This window comes from Natator depressus, chromosome 9 (genome assembly GCF_965152275.1).
Source record: "Natator depressus isolate rNatDep1 chromosome 9, rNatDep2.hap1, whole genome shotgun sequence".
NCBI classification, from domain to species: domain Eukaryota; kingdom Metazoa; phylum Chordata; order Testudines; family Cheloniidae; genus Natator; species Natator depressus.
In genome coordinates, this window is record NC_134242.1 from 49,559,025 (window position 1) to 49,575,177 (window position 16,153).

Sequence of the window (16,153 nt, forward strand, 5' to 3'; positions counted from 1 at the left end):
GGACAGGTCACGGGCAGTAAACAAAAATTCACGGCCCGTGACCTGTCCATGACTTGTACTATATACCCCTAACTAAAACTTGGGGCAGGGGTCTGCAGGTCCTCGGGGGGGGGGGTCTGAGGGTGCTGCGGGTACTGGGGGGTGGTGGCCTGGTACCCCCGCTGGTGCTGGAGAGGGCGGGCGGAGACCCCCTGCTGGTGCTGGGGGGAGGGTTGGCGGGGCTGGCAGGCTCCCTACCTGGTTCCATGTGTCCTTGCAGCATCTAGGGGGAGGGAAGGTCGGGAGGCTTCCCATGCTGCCCCCGCCATGAGCTCCAGCTCCGCAGCTCCCATTGGGCAGGAACTGCAGCCAATGGGAGCTGTGGGGGGCAGTGCCTGGGAGCACGGTCAGTGCGTGGAGCTCCCCTGACCCCTCTGCCTAGGAGCTGCAGGGACATGCTGGCCGCTTCTGGGAAGCCCCCACCCGAGGTAAGTGCTGCGGCACACCCCAACCACCTGCCCCAGCCCTGAGCCCCCTCCCACACCCAAACTGTCCCAGCAGAGGCTGGCCCAGGGGCTGCCTGATCTGCTCGGTTAGCCCCGGAGTCAGCCACTGAAGACGTCAATGGACTTCCGTGACAGAAACGCAGCCTTAGTTACAAGACAGGAGGAATAGGAGCACTTCTCTCTCCCATTCATTATTGTGAGACCTTTATCATGCTCCTTCCTATTGGGCGGTTGAAGATAATACATTAGAGACCATGAGGTGCTCACCTTCTTGGAGGTGGGGGCCTGATCAGTATGGAAGATATTCTGATCACACACATTACTCCGTATGGCTCCAAGTCATAACTACAAACATGCCACTAGGGCTATGCTACCAGCGTCCCGAAGAAGAACACAGCATTGAGTGCCGTGCTGAGGGAGCTCCAAGAAGCAGCTCAGTCTGATCACCCAGAACAATGGATGACTCACTGGATAACAATGGACGGTCAGATCACATTGGGACTAGAGTTACAGAAGCAGTTTCTCAGCATCATTGCTTCTCGGAACAGCTAGTTCTAGACGCAGGTTATTTAATGCTGAACTCACTACTTTCTGGGCTTTTTCTCTCTGATTTCAACCTGTCCCTTCTCCAGCTGTAATTTCTGCCTTACACTTTACTGAGTTCGGAGATAGCTGTGTCTCACTGACACCTGGACAGAAGGTTTTGTCTGCCTCTGCTGCACCTTGGCACCCAGCAGCTCTCTCCCAGCTCCTACTTAAAATAATTCCACAAAGCCTTGCTAGTTTTCTGTGCATGCTCTTTGGAGTTACTTGCGTTAGGGTGGAACCCATCCCTCCTGTAGCAGCTCTCTCTTCCTGCAAACACCCAGTGGCTAGTTAATTTACACCCCCCACCCCCCACCCTCTGCCCCTTTATACAATCTTCTCCTTTTCACATTGGGGCTCTGAAGTTCCTCTGTCTTCCTAGCCCTGTGGAAGCATTTCACAGAGCCCTACCACAGAAACCCTCCTGGGCCTGGATCTTACCAGAAGAACCTAAATGTTCCCTTCAGGAACAATCCCCGGCATCTCCCAATGTTTAAAGATTTTGCTCCGAGATATTGAATGGCAATCTGCAGAGCTATCCCCGCCGGATTTATGGGCTAGCAGGACTAGTAGTTAAGCATTTGACTCAATTCATATCTAGTGAACGCACACAATCTGTGTTCTATAATAATCCCCAATTTGTAGGAGACTGGAGGCTAGACTAAAACTTGAGGAGGCTGAAAAACACATGGGGTTCTGTTTCTTTATTGTATTGACTCTCTCAAGCAGCCAGAGGGCTTTCTAATAAATTTGTGTTTGTTTATTCCCCGTCCTTTGCCTCCGGGGCAGGATGGCCTCCTCTTTGTTGGGTTCCCTTAACTTTGACATTGTCACTAGCGCTGACTCTCACGCCGCAAAGGGTGTATCTCCATGCCCAAGTCCGGATGAAGGATGGAATTAAAATGGGAAGGGACCAGGGTATAATTCTCTTGAAGCCCTTGGTCTGCGTCCTCCTATGGAGGACAAGATTTGCAAAGCAAGTGTCTAGTTTGGGCCCTCTGAACATAGCCACAAACAGATGGGAGGAGCTGTACACGCTGGTGTGACTACACTGGGCCTGATTCCCCACTGCCTGCACCTCTGCAGCCATCTCCCCTGGGCACAGCTGGCGCAGGCGGAAATCGCCACACCAGACGCAGGGCCACAGGGAGTCAGGCCCGCTCTCTGACTAAGGAGGTTTAAGCAACAGGCAGTGCCCCTCCAGTTTGTGCTGCTCCCATGGCTGTCTCAGTCATACTGTGCGGCAGCCTATCAGGGCCCCTAGAGAGGGGGGAGCCAGCGTACAGCAAAGTGCAGCCTGCTTTCACAGGCCACTGTCAAGGGAATAGCAGATGCAGAGCTTTCTTCAGGCACCTTCAAAGTCCCTCCCAAGTCCAACCCCAAGCGTGCAAAAGTCCTGAGTCAGGGCCCAGAAATCATGAGATTGGCTTAGAAATCATGAGAGTTTAAATCACGATAAATGTTGTCTCTCTGTCTTCTGGTCTCTGAGCTGCTAGGTCGCCCTCAGCTCATGCCCTCGAAAGGTTTTCTTTTCAACCAGGAGGGCTAGAAAGGCAAGCTGAGATTCTCACACAATCACCTGACTCTAGGAGTTGGGGCTTGCAGAAAACCACCAGCTATCATGAAACGTGCAGATGCCAGAGCTGGCGTCACTGCAGTAAGGGCCTGGAGGGAGTGTAACAGGACAAGCTCCGCAGTTTCATTCCCTGCTTTTCCCCTCGAAGCAGCAATGACTGCTCCAGCAACAGCAGTCACTAGCTACCACCTCCATCCCCCAGCGAGACTCCACCAGCAGGGAGAGGAATTCTGGCCTCCCAGGGCACTGCCAAGAACGCCCCAGCCTTTGCCCTTTGGGGTCAAGCTTTTGAAGTGCCAGGCAGCACCTCACATTGTCCTCCTGCTCCCTCCCATGCTGCCAGGACTCAGCCCCACAGCAGGCTGCACCTCCCTCTCAAGCGCTCCCCTCCCCACAAGAACCCTGCACCTGTGCTTCAACTGATCATGTTAATAATCACCTGCCTCTGCTCCAGAGAGCAGCTGCCCACAGCCCGGAGCTCAGGGGTTCCAGAACGCTCGCAGGCCCCTGGCTCGCTGGCACGGCCCGAGCTCTTCACCACCAATTTGTGGTAATCCAGCCCCATGACAGCTCTCTCTGAACCTGGGGCCCCATCACGGCCAGTCCTGCTCCCCCCGCCCTGCCCCGGCCCCGCCACACAGACAACAGGGGGAAACAAGCCAGGAAGCCCCAGCCAATGCCTTAGGGTTGCCAACGTTCTAATCGCAAAAAAGCGAACACCCTAGGCCCCCCCCCCTTCCCTGAGGCCTCATTCCTGCCGTGCCCCTTCCCCGAGGCCCTGCCTCCCACTCACTACATTTCCCCTCCCTCGGTGGTTTGCTGTCCCCCACCCTCACTCACTTTCACTGGGCTGGGGTAGCGGGTTGGTGTGCAGGAGGGGGTGAGGGCTCTAACTTGGAGTGCGGGCTCTGGGGTGGGGCCAGAAATGAGGGGTTCAGGGTGCAGGAGAAGGCTCTGGGCTAGGGCAGGGGGTTGGGGGTGCGGGAGAGGGTGAGGGTGAGGGCTCCAGCTGGGGGTGTGGTCTCTGGGGTAGGGCTGGGGATGAGGACTTTGGGGTGTAGGAGGGGGCTCCAGGCTAGGGCAGAGGGGTTCTGGGTGTGGGAAGAGCTCCAGGCTGGGACAGGGGGGTGGGGTGCAGGGGGGGTGAGGGCTCTGTCTGGGGGTGTGGGCTCTGGGGTGGGGGTGGGGATGAGGGGTTTGGGGTGCAGGAGGGGGCTCCAGATTGGGGCAGAGGGGTTCAGGGTGTGGGAGAGGGCTCAGGGTTGGGGTGCAGGGTTACCTCTGGCGGCTCCTGGTCAGCAGCGCAATGAGGCTAAGGCAGGCTCCCTGTCTGTCTTGGCTCCGTGCTGCGCCCCGGAAGCAGTCAGCAGGTCCAGCTCCTAGGCGGAGGTGTGGCAGGCGGCTCTACGTGCTGCTCTCGCCCGCAGGCACCGCGCCCGCAGCTCCCATTGGCCAAGGTTCCTGGCCAATGGGAGTGTGGAGCTGGTGCTCAGGGCAGGGGCAGCACACGGAACCCCGCAGTCGCCCCACATAGGAGCCGGACCCGCTGGCCGCTTCCGGGGTGCAGTGCAGAGCCAGGACAGGTAGGGAGCCTGCCTTAGCTCCGCAGCACCGACAACTGGACTTTTAACAGCCTGGTCGGCGGTGCTGTCTGGAGCTGCCAGGGTCCCTTTTCGACCGGCTTTTATGGTAAAAAACTGGACACCTGGTCACCCTACAGTGCCTTGGAAGGTCACTGACAGCCCCCTCTACCCCCCCGTGCAGTGCAATCAGCAAACAGCTTCTTCAGACAGAACCCAGACACAGACACCAGGCCCTGAGCCTCACGCTGACCTAACTGAGATCTGTGTCCAACAATCCCCACACCATCCCCCAGGTTATCGCTAACCAATCCCCCGCCTGCTCCGCTCCACAGCACCCCTGCTGGCTGGCACTGAAGGCCCCAGGCTAGTTGGTCCTGCCCCCATCCACACCCAGGGCACTCTATTCACCACCCACCCGCACCCAGGGGATGGGGGGTAACCCACTTGCTCCCTTCATACACATAGGGAGAGATGGTCCTTGAGTTGGAGAAAGAAAGGAGTATTAACCCCATTGTACACATGGGGCCATCTCAGGATAGTCAAGGGAACCATCTTTTGACCATTCTCCAGGGCTTTCCAACGCCCAAAGGGTCGACAAATGGACAAAGATTTTTGGGTGCCACAGGTCCTACACCAGGAGAGAAGGAAAGGAGGTGGGATGAGGGCAGCGTGGATTTACCTCTGTTTGGGCCAGTTAAATGCTCATGAAAAAAACAATCTCGGTCATAAAACATATTGTTGGGAACTTTTTCTCATTTTCCTGTTTTAAGCCATGACTAAAGCGCCCACAGAGATATGTGCACGGTTCAGTCATCCCCCTCTGTGCTTTATCGAGCCCTACCACCTCCCATCCCCCAGCCTCTCCATGCACTGGGAGTGACGGCGTACGCAGCTCACCTTGGACGCAGAACTTGAGTTCCTTGGCATCAGTGACCACCGTGGAGTGCAACTTTTCGGGCACTTTCTTGCTCATCCGGTTATAGCTGCGCTGTCTCTTGGTCTCGCCCCAGAGATTGGAGCCACCATACATGCTGGGGATGTTGAGTACGGCGATGCCCTCCAGCGAGGTACTGCTCAGGTCCAGCAGCGTTCCGTCACACTGCAGGCAGACAGACAGGCATGGTCAGGCATTAGACACTGACTGACACCCCGCGTTATGGACCCAGCCCAGTGCCCTGACTGGGTGGGGCCTGTGGGGACACAAAGAAGGGACAAATGCAGAGCTCCCAGGAGCTGGGCTTGCAGAGGCATTTCCACTTCCCCAGAACTCCAGAGAAGGCCAAGGCTAGGAGAACTGGTGAGGTCCCGCATGCCAGGAACACCAGCGGGAAATGGTCAGGACATCCTGATCTACCATATGGCTGCTACAGGCACTGACAGAGAGCCCAAAATCAGGCGACCACACAGCATTCCTCAAAGCATGGAGTAGTTATGTGGCAAATGGAAAAATCACATCAGTCCCCGGAAATAGTACCGCTGCCTTTCTGGAGGATGTGCTAGTCAGACACAAGTGGCTGGGCTCAGTGCAGGGGTGTTCGGATTGAAACACAATGGCCTGTGATGTACAGGAGATCAGACCAGATGATCCCTTCTGGTCTTACACTCCATGACTGTGAGATGGGGAGGCATGTCTCTTTGGGGGTGGGGGAGAGAAGAGGAGCCATTTTCAGGCTCTGGCTGGGCGGTGAGGCCCAGCAGTGTGGAGAGCAGAAGACAGCGAGCAGAACAGTGTATTCATGGCACGGGATGTTTGGCCCTGATTCAGCAAGGTACAGGTATCTGAGCATGTGCTTAGCTTTAAGCACGTGAGAAAACCCATGGACGACAACAGGGCTACTCATGTGGTTCGAGTTCGGCACATGCCTCAGTGCTTTGCTGAACTGAAGCCAGAGGACAGAGCTGCTGATCTCTGGCCTGCACACACAGACTGCCCAGGCTGGAATACAAAATGGTCAGGCTGCCATTTGGGGAGCAGGCAGCATACAGGGGGTCTGCACTGGGTACCAGCCTGGGAATCTTGCCCTCGGAGAGGCCAGTGGCAACTTGTGCCCTGCGTTGGTCTTTCCACTGGGTGTACTCCGCGTGCAGGCAGCAGTTCAGCCCAGGCCGCATGCAGTCCCTTCACAAACAATGTCTGGTTTTCTTCCCAGCCCCAGAGCTGATAGACAGATAGGGCATTTTTTCAGTCTTTGAATGTATTCCATGAGCTGTTCAGAATGCTCACGGCATATGGAATCGACAGGAAATACAGCTCATCCATTAAACTGAAACTGGCACAAAGGCCGCTATGGGACCTGCCTTGCAAACAATGAGTCCCTGCTCAGTCACCCCCTTATGGAAAACCTGGGGAAACACCCAGACTTTGCATTGTGCCCTGAAGACCTACAGAGTTAGGCTGTCGTGGATTAAGTCAAGGGAAGGGATTTCAGAGTAGAGGGCCCTTCCCTGAGAATGTCCTGCCACTGACTCCTCGACATGCATACCTACCATCCAGAGTGCCAGCGGGGGAGCGCCTTTGATCTCGGCATCACAGTCTGACCCCAAATGAGAAGTGATCTCTACTACACACAAACCACAAACCCTAAACAGCCTAACCCTAGAGCCGGTCAAAACATTTCTCCGCAATATGTAATTTCAGTGAAAATTTCAGTCAAACAACATTTTTCACAAAGTAATTTCCATTTCATGTCAACGAGGCCAGGAAACATTTTGCCCCAAACTGAAAAATGTAACTGAAAACAACTTTTGAAACTCTGCCCCTCATCCAAGTTTTCTGTTGTTGTCTTTTGAAATCCCCAAAAACATTTGCAGGACATTTTGATGAAAACAAAAATTTCTCATGAAAAAACATTAGCATTTTTCAAACAGCTCTTCTTAAAACCAGCTTGGGGGGGCAGAGGGCAGCTGTCAGCACTGAGCAGCACCTCGTCACTCCCGGATGTCAGGAGAAGCAGATGTTATACAAGCACCTGACCTGGCAGAATCTTACATGCCATGTTGTTGTAGTCGTGTGGGTCTCAGGGTATCAGAGAGACAAGGTGGGTGAGGTCATATCTTTTATGGGACCAACTTCTGTCGGTCTGTTGTTCTTCAGGACCTGAAAAAGAGCTCCGTGTAAGCTTGAAAGCTTGTCTTTCTCACCAACAGAAGTTGGTCCCATAAAATGTATGACCTCACCCACCTTGTCTCTCATGCTGTTGTGCGGGCATTTCTATTTCTAATGTTGTATGTAGGGTGCGGGGAGTGGAGGGGGGGGTGTCAAACATAACTCTGTAATAGAATTCAAGAACCCCCGTCCTAGAAACACTCTCTCATTATTTGGTTCTTTCTTTTGGCTACAAGATGTTTTTATTATATATTTTAAATGAAAATTTAAAAAACCCAGAGAAGTCTGATTAGATATTTTTTCAAGTGGAACTGATGTCACTAACCAGACAGTTTCTCAAATCACCGCTCACAATTCACCATGTTCTATCTACAGCAGCTTAGAAAACTTCCACTGCTCAGCTACCTTTCCCTATTGCCTCTTCTCTTATTATTTGAACTTACTTTAGAGAATCAAATATTTTGGCTTGTCAAAGCCTTATTCCTTTGATGACTGGATAATGTTTCTTCTCAACGCGATTTGGAAAATTGGGTTGACTTTGGCAGAAAATAATATTAAAGATGTGAAAGAAAAAATTGTCAATTTTGGAGCCTCTTTAGGAAAGCAATAAAGCATTCATTACTTGGAGTCCTTACTAAGGCGTCTCAGTGTTACATAGAAAAATTTGCAACATTTGAAAATTACACTAAAAGGTATTTGTGGCTTTCCAAAGTACTAGAGAGAGGAACAAGTAAATAGAATTGTGAACTTTTCAATTGTATAAATGACTTTAATTCCTCTGCCAGCATTCAAGCAGGTAGAGTACTTTATAAAGAAAACAATACTTGGACTGTGGTGTCCATGAAGCAGCCCCTATATACTATTACCCTGGCATCATCTTCTGGTGGGGAAAGCTGATGATTTATAAGTGGAAAAATTAGGTGTGGTTTCTTCAAGGTAGAAGGGTAAATATCTTCCTTGATATTGCTAAAACCACCACGCATGTAGGGGAAAAGAATCCTTTTTTGCATTCCAAATGTATTTCCTAGGCTTTAAAGCATCTGTTCTTTTGCCTGCTAAGTTACAGCTGAGCAAGGATCAGAAATGCTATTTTTTTCTTGAATTTTGATGGTGCTAGGGAATCTCTGTCCTCTGTGTTTTCCAAAGAAGAATGTGTGTTGGATAATGAAGAATTCTCTGTTGCTAGAATTTTGACTCTTCTTCTTGCTGAGTGAGGACCTCAACCTTATTTTTCATGGAATCATAGAAATGTAGAGCTGGAAGCGACCTCAACAGGTTATTTAGTCCAGCTGCCCATGCTGTGGGAGGACCAAGTAAACCTAGGCCATCCCTGGCAAGTGTTTGTCTAATCTGTTCTTAAATACCTCCAGTGATGGGGATTCCACGACCGCCCTTATAGAATCATAGAAATGCAGGGCCAAAACGGAATTTTTAAAACAACTCATGCTAAAGTTCGGACATTTTAAATATTCATGCTAAAAAATTAGGAAATTTTAAATATTACCGCATGAATATTTGTGTCAATCTGCCTGCAAATGTTTTTACCAGTATGCACACACACATACACACTTATGTTTGCATATGCAATGCTTTTTTATACCCCACAATGCTTGGAAGTCTTCTCTTTTTTTTAGCTCACCCTTGATTGTGAAAAACCAGAAATGTTTTTTTTATACATTTTAGGCTAAACTCAGAATTTTGGAGCTTTGTTTCAGTTACTCATTCTTCAATATATTTTTGAAAATAATAATACATAAAATATCCTCTAACATCTCAAAGTGCATGTACAGTGCCTAGCGCAATGGGGTACTGATCCATGACTCGATGAAGCTTAACTCTATGTCATTTCTCTGTTGGTCTTTAACATGATAACTTCTGAATGCTGCATCTGTTAATTCCAGACTTCTAGGGTCTGTGAAGCTTCCAAGCTGCAGGTCACCAGGCAATGCTACGCAGGTAGAAAAAGGAAGTGCTAAAGACATGCTGATGCAACAGGACATGGCTTGTTTAGGGGCAGGGAGAACACTAAGGGCCCAGTCCCAGTTGGTGTAACTCAATGTAGCTCCACTGAAGTCACACAGATCATTTCCATTGGAGCGAATGGAGCTGGGCAGCTGGCCCTTCCTGTTCCAGTCTTTGGGAGAAGTGGGAGTTGGAGTGCAGGAGATGGACAAGGGAATAGGAGCCTGAGAGGACTTGGAGTGACCTCTGGCATACAGACACGTGGAGAGAGAACACTGGGATGCTCCTATGTACTGAGACTGGAACGAGCACGTCCACATTGGGTGGTGTGAACATATCCTGGGAGCAGAGATGGCTAAGAGGAAGACTATTAAACACTAAAGCACACACACATACCCAGAGTGTCTAGCTAGCTTTTCAAGTGTGGTTGTTTAATGTTAGGCACGTGAGCCTGTAATTAGTTACCAAAACTCGGTTGCAGGGACCTAACTGCTAATTCACATACATCGCTCATTTAGGTGGCTGAGTATTTAGGGCCAGATTTACAAAGGCGGCTGGCATCTAAAGACGCAGGTAGACACCTTGGGGGGATAAGCTATCCCAGAATAAGCACATTTTTACAGGTATTCCTGCGTCCTCGCCGACGGTGGAGCGTATTGCTTGGACGATTCTGGTATAGTTAAAGCTGTACAACTCTCTAGTGTAGACACGGCTGTAGGCACCCTCGGCTGACAGTTATCTCACAGTAGATCTATAGAGAGGAACAGGGGTACTCTGGAGATTACAGGCTCGATACAGCAGCCACTGAACAGATGAAACAAATGAAGGAACGGATCTAGGAGTGCAGCAAGGCCGGATGGCTGGAAAAGGGCACCAGGTAAGCCATTTTTAGTCTTTAGGCTAAACATTACTCCTCCGAACAGGGAAGGGATGGAGGTGGTGACCCAGTCCAATAGGAATGTGATCTGCCAAATCCTATACATTCCAGTGCCTTTATGGGGTTGGGAAGATGGGCGTATTAGAGAGGACCCCCATCCTCTGATGGGCTCAGCAGAACTTGGGTGGGTTTGTGATGGCTCTAAGAACCCGGTGCAGACGCCACATACACACACAACACACTGAAGAACATCGAACGAGGAGGGAATGTGTCCCCCCTCCTTTTACCCTCCTCTGTTTGTGTGCCAACCTGGTACAATGGGCTCTTTGAGAAGGGGCAGCTGGCAGGGAGGCTGGCCATAGAAATGTGCAGCTGGGGGAAAACCAAATTCATTTCCAGGAGCTGTCCCGTAACGGATGCCAATTTCCAAAACAAAACTGCCATTTCTCTGCCCTCATGGCAGTTGCCTCAGAGCTGGAGAGAGGCTGGACTGGGAATTTCAACTTAAAATGCTGCTAGGTTAACACTTTGCTGCCTGGGATGGTGATTTACGTACCACACCCATGCTTGCAATGGAGATGGAGTGCTTGAAACACCTGCACTTGTGCCGATCTCAAACCACGGGATGCATCACTGTGCAGCATGGCTTCCACACAACATTCAGAGACACAGAAGAGAAGTCTGGGATTTTAACAACCCCTTCGCCTCCCAACTTTTCCCCACATCCCATAGCAGCACCACCACCTGTTTGGGGCAGGGTGTACCTTACTGCATCATCCACATCACACAATCCGTCACCTTCAAACGCAAATCCTAGGTGTGGCTCAGAGATCAACAGCTTCACTCTGTTTAAAGCAAGCCTGTAATTTTGCCAGGCTAGCTGACAGAAGAGTTCAGGGAGGCCGGCCAGCCACAGAGTCAGAGATCAGTACCAGGGACCACGGGGTGGCCTCGGTCATCAAGTCAGAAATGTAACATCTTGGCAGATCAACTCCCCTCCAGTGCCTACAGTAATCTGACCTTCACTGGTGATGCTGCCTTGCACACCTTTCCTTTGCTAATTACTCCAGACTACTTTGGTCTAATTCTGGTTGCTGGGTTTAGTCTGTGGATGCTGGGTGATGGCCTGTGATACATAGGAGGTCACTAGACAACCTGGTGACCCTTCTGGCCTTAAACACTATGACTCTATATTCCCCTGCCCAATGTTCCTAATATCTCATCTAAACATCCTTCTTTAATGACAAACTATTGCTCACCTTTCTGTCCTACCACCCTGTGTGGCTGCATAAATTGCCTTCCTTCACTGAGGTTTTTATACTGAGGGGTTATAGTCTGCGTTCCTATGTTGTCATTAGTATTTATTGTTTGCATTGAAGTAACAGCTAAGAACCGCACCCCAGGATCAGGACCCCACTGTGTGGGGCAATGTACAGACACGGCTGGGCCCCAGGGAACTCACACTCTGCATGCCAGCCAGCAGGCAACAGGAGGACACCCCAGATGAATGGGCGAGGCTAGAATGGGAGGATAAATTGCCATAAAGCGAACACAACATCCCAGAAAAGCTGGTCACACCCCTTGCCGATGCCAGTTGAGAGGGATTTGTAGAGACACATTGTGGCAGGTATGATTTTAAAATGGGATTTAAAAGAGTACAAGGTGGCAGCTTTATGAATTTCTGGGGGGACTTTTCTCCGGGAATGGGTAGTGATGGGGGAGAGTGCATGGAGATTGTTGGGGGAGAAGTGGACAGGCAGGCTGGTACCGTTGGGGCCGACAGCTTGACAGGTGAGCAGATCGGATGGAGAGGAGGGCTAAACGGAGAAGGGCATTAAAGGCCAAGACGCTGAGCTTGAGTTTGCTGTGATGGAGGAGAGGGGCCAGTGGAGGGACATGGAGGCAGGGTGGGTGACCCTAGCTGCTGTGTTTTGGCAGTTCTTTGGCAGTAGTGTCTTACTCTCCAGGTTTGGAAATCATTCCATTCTCCCTTTTGGTCTCTCTCCGATTTTGCTGTATCTTTCCTATTCCAAAGACACCTGGCTGGCATGAACTCAGCCTGGTCTGGCTGCCCTGGGCAACACAGGGAGGCACCATTACTTCCCTTGCTAACCCAGAATTCTCTTTCACAGGAGAGTGGGAACCCAGCTGTGAGGCCCAGGCCCACAGCTGTCTCCCCTCACTTTGTCCACAAAGTGAACCATCCCTACCCTTCAGACACTTCACTCCAGCCCTCCCCCATCAGCTGCAGTCACGGTCCTCTTCCCCGCCCAACCCCCCACAAAGCCATAGCTGAGGGGCTGAAAGGAAAAGGGCCTGCTGCCCCATCTTTGGCACCTAACTGGTCCTTCTTTGCTTGACTGACATCAGAGGACAGGACCCATCCCCTTGTCCATGCTGGGGAGTGAACCCCAAGAAAGCATCCTCCCAACCCCCGGCCACATATCCTGCATTACAATGGATCTAAGCTGTGTGGCAGGCCCCCGGGGCCCACTGCTCAACAAAAGCGAGGCTCTAATTGGCTATGATAGCACAAGTGCTGCACAGAAGGTGACGCACCTGCTTTCGGAGTGCTTCTCCACTTCTGCTATGCTGTCACACACGCACCAGCTGGCCTCGGAATTCCACCTGGTCCACGCCCACAGCAGTGACATGAGGGCAGGTGCTTGATGGGGTCTGGGTGGTTTGTCAGGTAGCAGAGAGGGGGTTTCCACGACCTCTCTCTCACCCAACATCCCTCCCCAAGACCTATCCTCAGGGCCGCTTGGTTCCTTTTCTGCCCTGCGCTCCCCGTACCCAGTAGTCCCCATGACCCCACCTCCACTAGCTCAGTACAGGTAGTTCTGCCTGACCCAGTGAGCACTCCTAGGACTGGCGTTCTGCTCTCTCTGCCTGGGCAGAGCTTAGGGAGGAATTTCCTCATGGACGAGGGAGGAAAATTCCACTGCTGGAAGTAAAATCCACATGTATTTCTCCATCTGTGGATGGGCTGAATGCATGGTGCTGTCTTTGACTAACACCAGCCCCTGCATCATATGCCCTCTGCTATCTATAGCATCTTTCTCCCTGGTTCCACCTCCCACGCTTGTCTGCAGTGCAGGATTTCATATGCAATACTATTCACCCTCTTTTAGTTCCCTCTCCACCTTTCCTGTACAGATTGTAATTAAGGGATGACATACACTCCGGGAGATTAGGGTCTCCTGGGATTTTCTTTGCTGGACATGAATTAAATTGCAAGCAGCATGGCTTGCATGGTCAGATCCACATCAGCCTTTGTGGCAACTGACCTGTTTTTTCTAGCCCTCATGAATAAGTAATAAAAGGTTCATTTATTCAGAGATAAGGAAAGCAGGAAGTTTACAAAAAAACACAGCACAAAAACCCCAGTGCAAACTGTAAAATGACAGAGCTCTTAGCAACCACTGGCAAGTGGCTCCCCCCTCCTTCTTTCTCTAATTAAAGGCTGTTTCCATGTCACCCAAAGGCGGCTGTGTGCGGACACAGCGTTTACAGAGAGAGACTGTTCCAGGCCCACTCTCCAGTACAGCTGCAAGGCACAAACAGGAGTATTCTGTTCTCCCGCAGCTGGCTGCAGTTAGGGCAAGTGCCCTGCTCCAAGGTCTCTGGTATGCGTTTAAGGAGAATTCACCTCACAAATATACAAACTTGACCAAAATATTTTCCTGAGCTGTCTTGTCCATTTCCTTTCCCTGGGTTGCTAATCAGGAGATCTGGTTGTCAGCAGAAGCCTGCTCCTTTCAAACAGCTTCTTCCTTGTATGCAGCATATCTGGTGACATCACGCCCCAGTGCGGTCACGTCATTGCTCCTGGACCGAGCTGTCACTGAGCGAATCAAGCAGGAGTACAGAGCTGCTTTCAGTGGAGAACACTTCTATTCACACACCAACTATGCAGCGAGGACAGGACTGTTTCAGGGGAATATGCTAAAACATTTGCAAGGTGCAGTTACATCAGTATAGTTCAGGTAGGAGTTGGGCTTTCTTGGCCTAACACTCTAATAATCACTATTTATTATTTTCACTGGCATTACACTCAGAGGCCATAGTCAGAATCTGGGCCCCATTCTTCTGGGTGCTATACAAGCGCAGAGGAAGAAATGCTGCTTGCCCCAAAGAGTTTACAGTCTACTTGTTGAATGTAACAGTGGTGCATTGCTAGAGATTGGATACCTGCCTTTGCTCGGAAATAATACTTTAGGGAAACAAAAATGGAGGCAGGTTTGTATGGTCAGATACCTGCACCGATGGGTAACATTTTCAAAACCACTTACAGAATTTAGGAGCCTACGGGTAAAATTATCAAAAACATCTAAGTGATTTAGGATCCTAAGTCCCATTTTCAAAAGTGGCAGGCAATTACGGCCAGATTTTCAAAGGTATTTAGACACCTAAAGATGCAGATAGATATCTAGTGGGGTTTTCTAAAGCATCTAAGTAGGTTTGGTGTATAATCCAATGAAAGTTAGGCACTGAGGTGCTTTTGAAAATCTCACTAGGCACCTATCTGCATCTTTAGGCATCTAAATACCCTTTGAAAATCTGGCTGTAAGTGCCCAAGTCACTTTTGAAAATGGGACTTGGTTTTCTAAATAACCAAGGTGCTTTGGAAAATGTTACCCTCTGCCAATCAATATTCTGATTCCAGCTCACTACTGGCCACAATTCACTGCCACTCCTGGAAGTCCCATGCTGGGCAGATGTCTGAGAGCCACCATTTCATTCCCAGGAGCACAGCCTCCGGGAGGAGATGCTGGTGGGAACGCTGTCAATGCCATGCTTGGACAAATGGTCACCGTACGCTGGAGCTCACCTCGATCTCTAGGTAGTCGTGGAGCTTCTTGCAGGTAGCAGCGAAGGTTTCAGTCGTGCCAAATTCAAAATACCACAGCTTGTTCTTCATCCTGACACACAGAACACAGAGAGTTGGGATGACTCATTAGCACATTTGTCTGGAGACATGGCTCCATCCCTAATCCCTTCCCCTCCAGGCCAAGGTTCTCCAGCCCCACTGACAGGGGCATTGTACCGGCCTGCTGCTGAGATCCTGCCTGCAAGCTTGTCTCCCAGGAAAAGTGGGATACCGTCACATGGAGTGATGCTGGCCAGCCAATGTGACACAGTCACATGCCCCAAGACCAGCTGAATATGGGCTATCGGGGTGGCTGGCGAGGCTCAAGTGTAGAGAAGCGGAGATGCTTCTGAAGCCCTGAATTCATGCCGGCGAGGGGACACCAGCCGCAGCTTTGGATACACAAGATGAATCATTGAGCTTTGTGACGGGTTGTGCATACCCCGCACTGGAGAAGAAAGGGTTAACCCCACACTATGGGTGGCAGAAGTCCCACCCCTCAGGCCGTGCTAGGCATACTCCAACTGCTGCCTCAGTATAAAAGGGAGCAACCCAGCTCATTCTAGGTAGATGGCTGGAGGGGAAGGACCTTCAGCTGAAGCTCCCGCTGAAGAGCCTTTGCCGGCAAGAGCCAGAGACCCTGCGAGCCGGATTGGAGGCAAGGAGCCCTGGAGGATCATCCATGCTGAGGAGCTCAGAGACCCTGACGCCCCATGGACAGCAGCTTCTGGAACTATGGGAGGAAGTGACCTGCGGGGGTGAGCGAGTGGTATCTCCCACCCGAGTGAGGTCAGTGTGTTTTGGTGGGATTCCCCGCTAACCCAGTGACTGAGCCCTCTGTCAGTGTTAGGGCCCTGAGTCAGGGCCCAGGCTCCCCTACTCAGGCTGTCACCCCCCTGGTGGCGGCCCCACCTTTCCCCACCACATTGACTCTGGCCATTGGGCTGTGCTGCCCTGTGTCCAAGGGCCACCATATTGACTGTAGCCATTAGGCTGTAATTCTGGCCATTGGGCTGCTCCACCCCGAACCTGAGGGTTGTTAGCTGAATGCTGTCTGCTAAGCCACCCTGCCCTGCCCCCGAGGTTGATTACATGGACTTTAGCCA

The 16,153-nt window shown here is 51.1% G+C and overlaps 1 protein-coding gene across 3 annotated transcripts in view; it reads right to left on the bottom strand.

Annotated features, from left to right (window-relative positions):
- DGKG (diacylglycerol kinase gamma) overlaps positions 1 to 16,153 on the bottom strand; it is a 133,486-nt gene that overhangs the window by 25,724 nt on the left and 91,609 nt on the right. For all 3 annotated transcript variants that reach the window (XM_074964126.1, XM_074964125.1, XM_074964127.1), the window contains 2 exons: positions 15,009 to 15,099; positions 5,127 to 5,328 (listed from right to left, as the gene is read on the bottom strand). In XM_074964126.1, the coding sequence (XP_074820227.1) occupies positions 5,127 to 5,328; positions 15,009 to 15,099 (293 nt within the window). The remainder of the gene's footprint in view (positions 1 to 5,126; positions 5,329 to 15,008; positions 15,100 to 16,153) is intronic.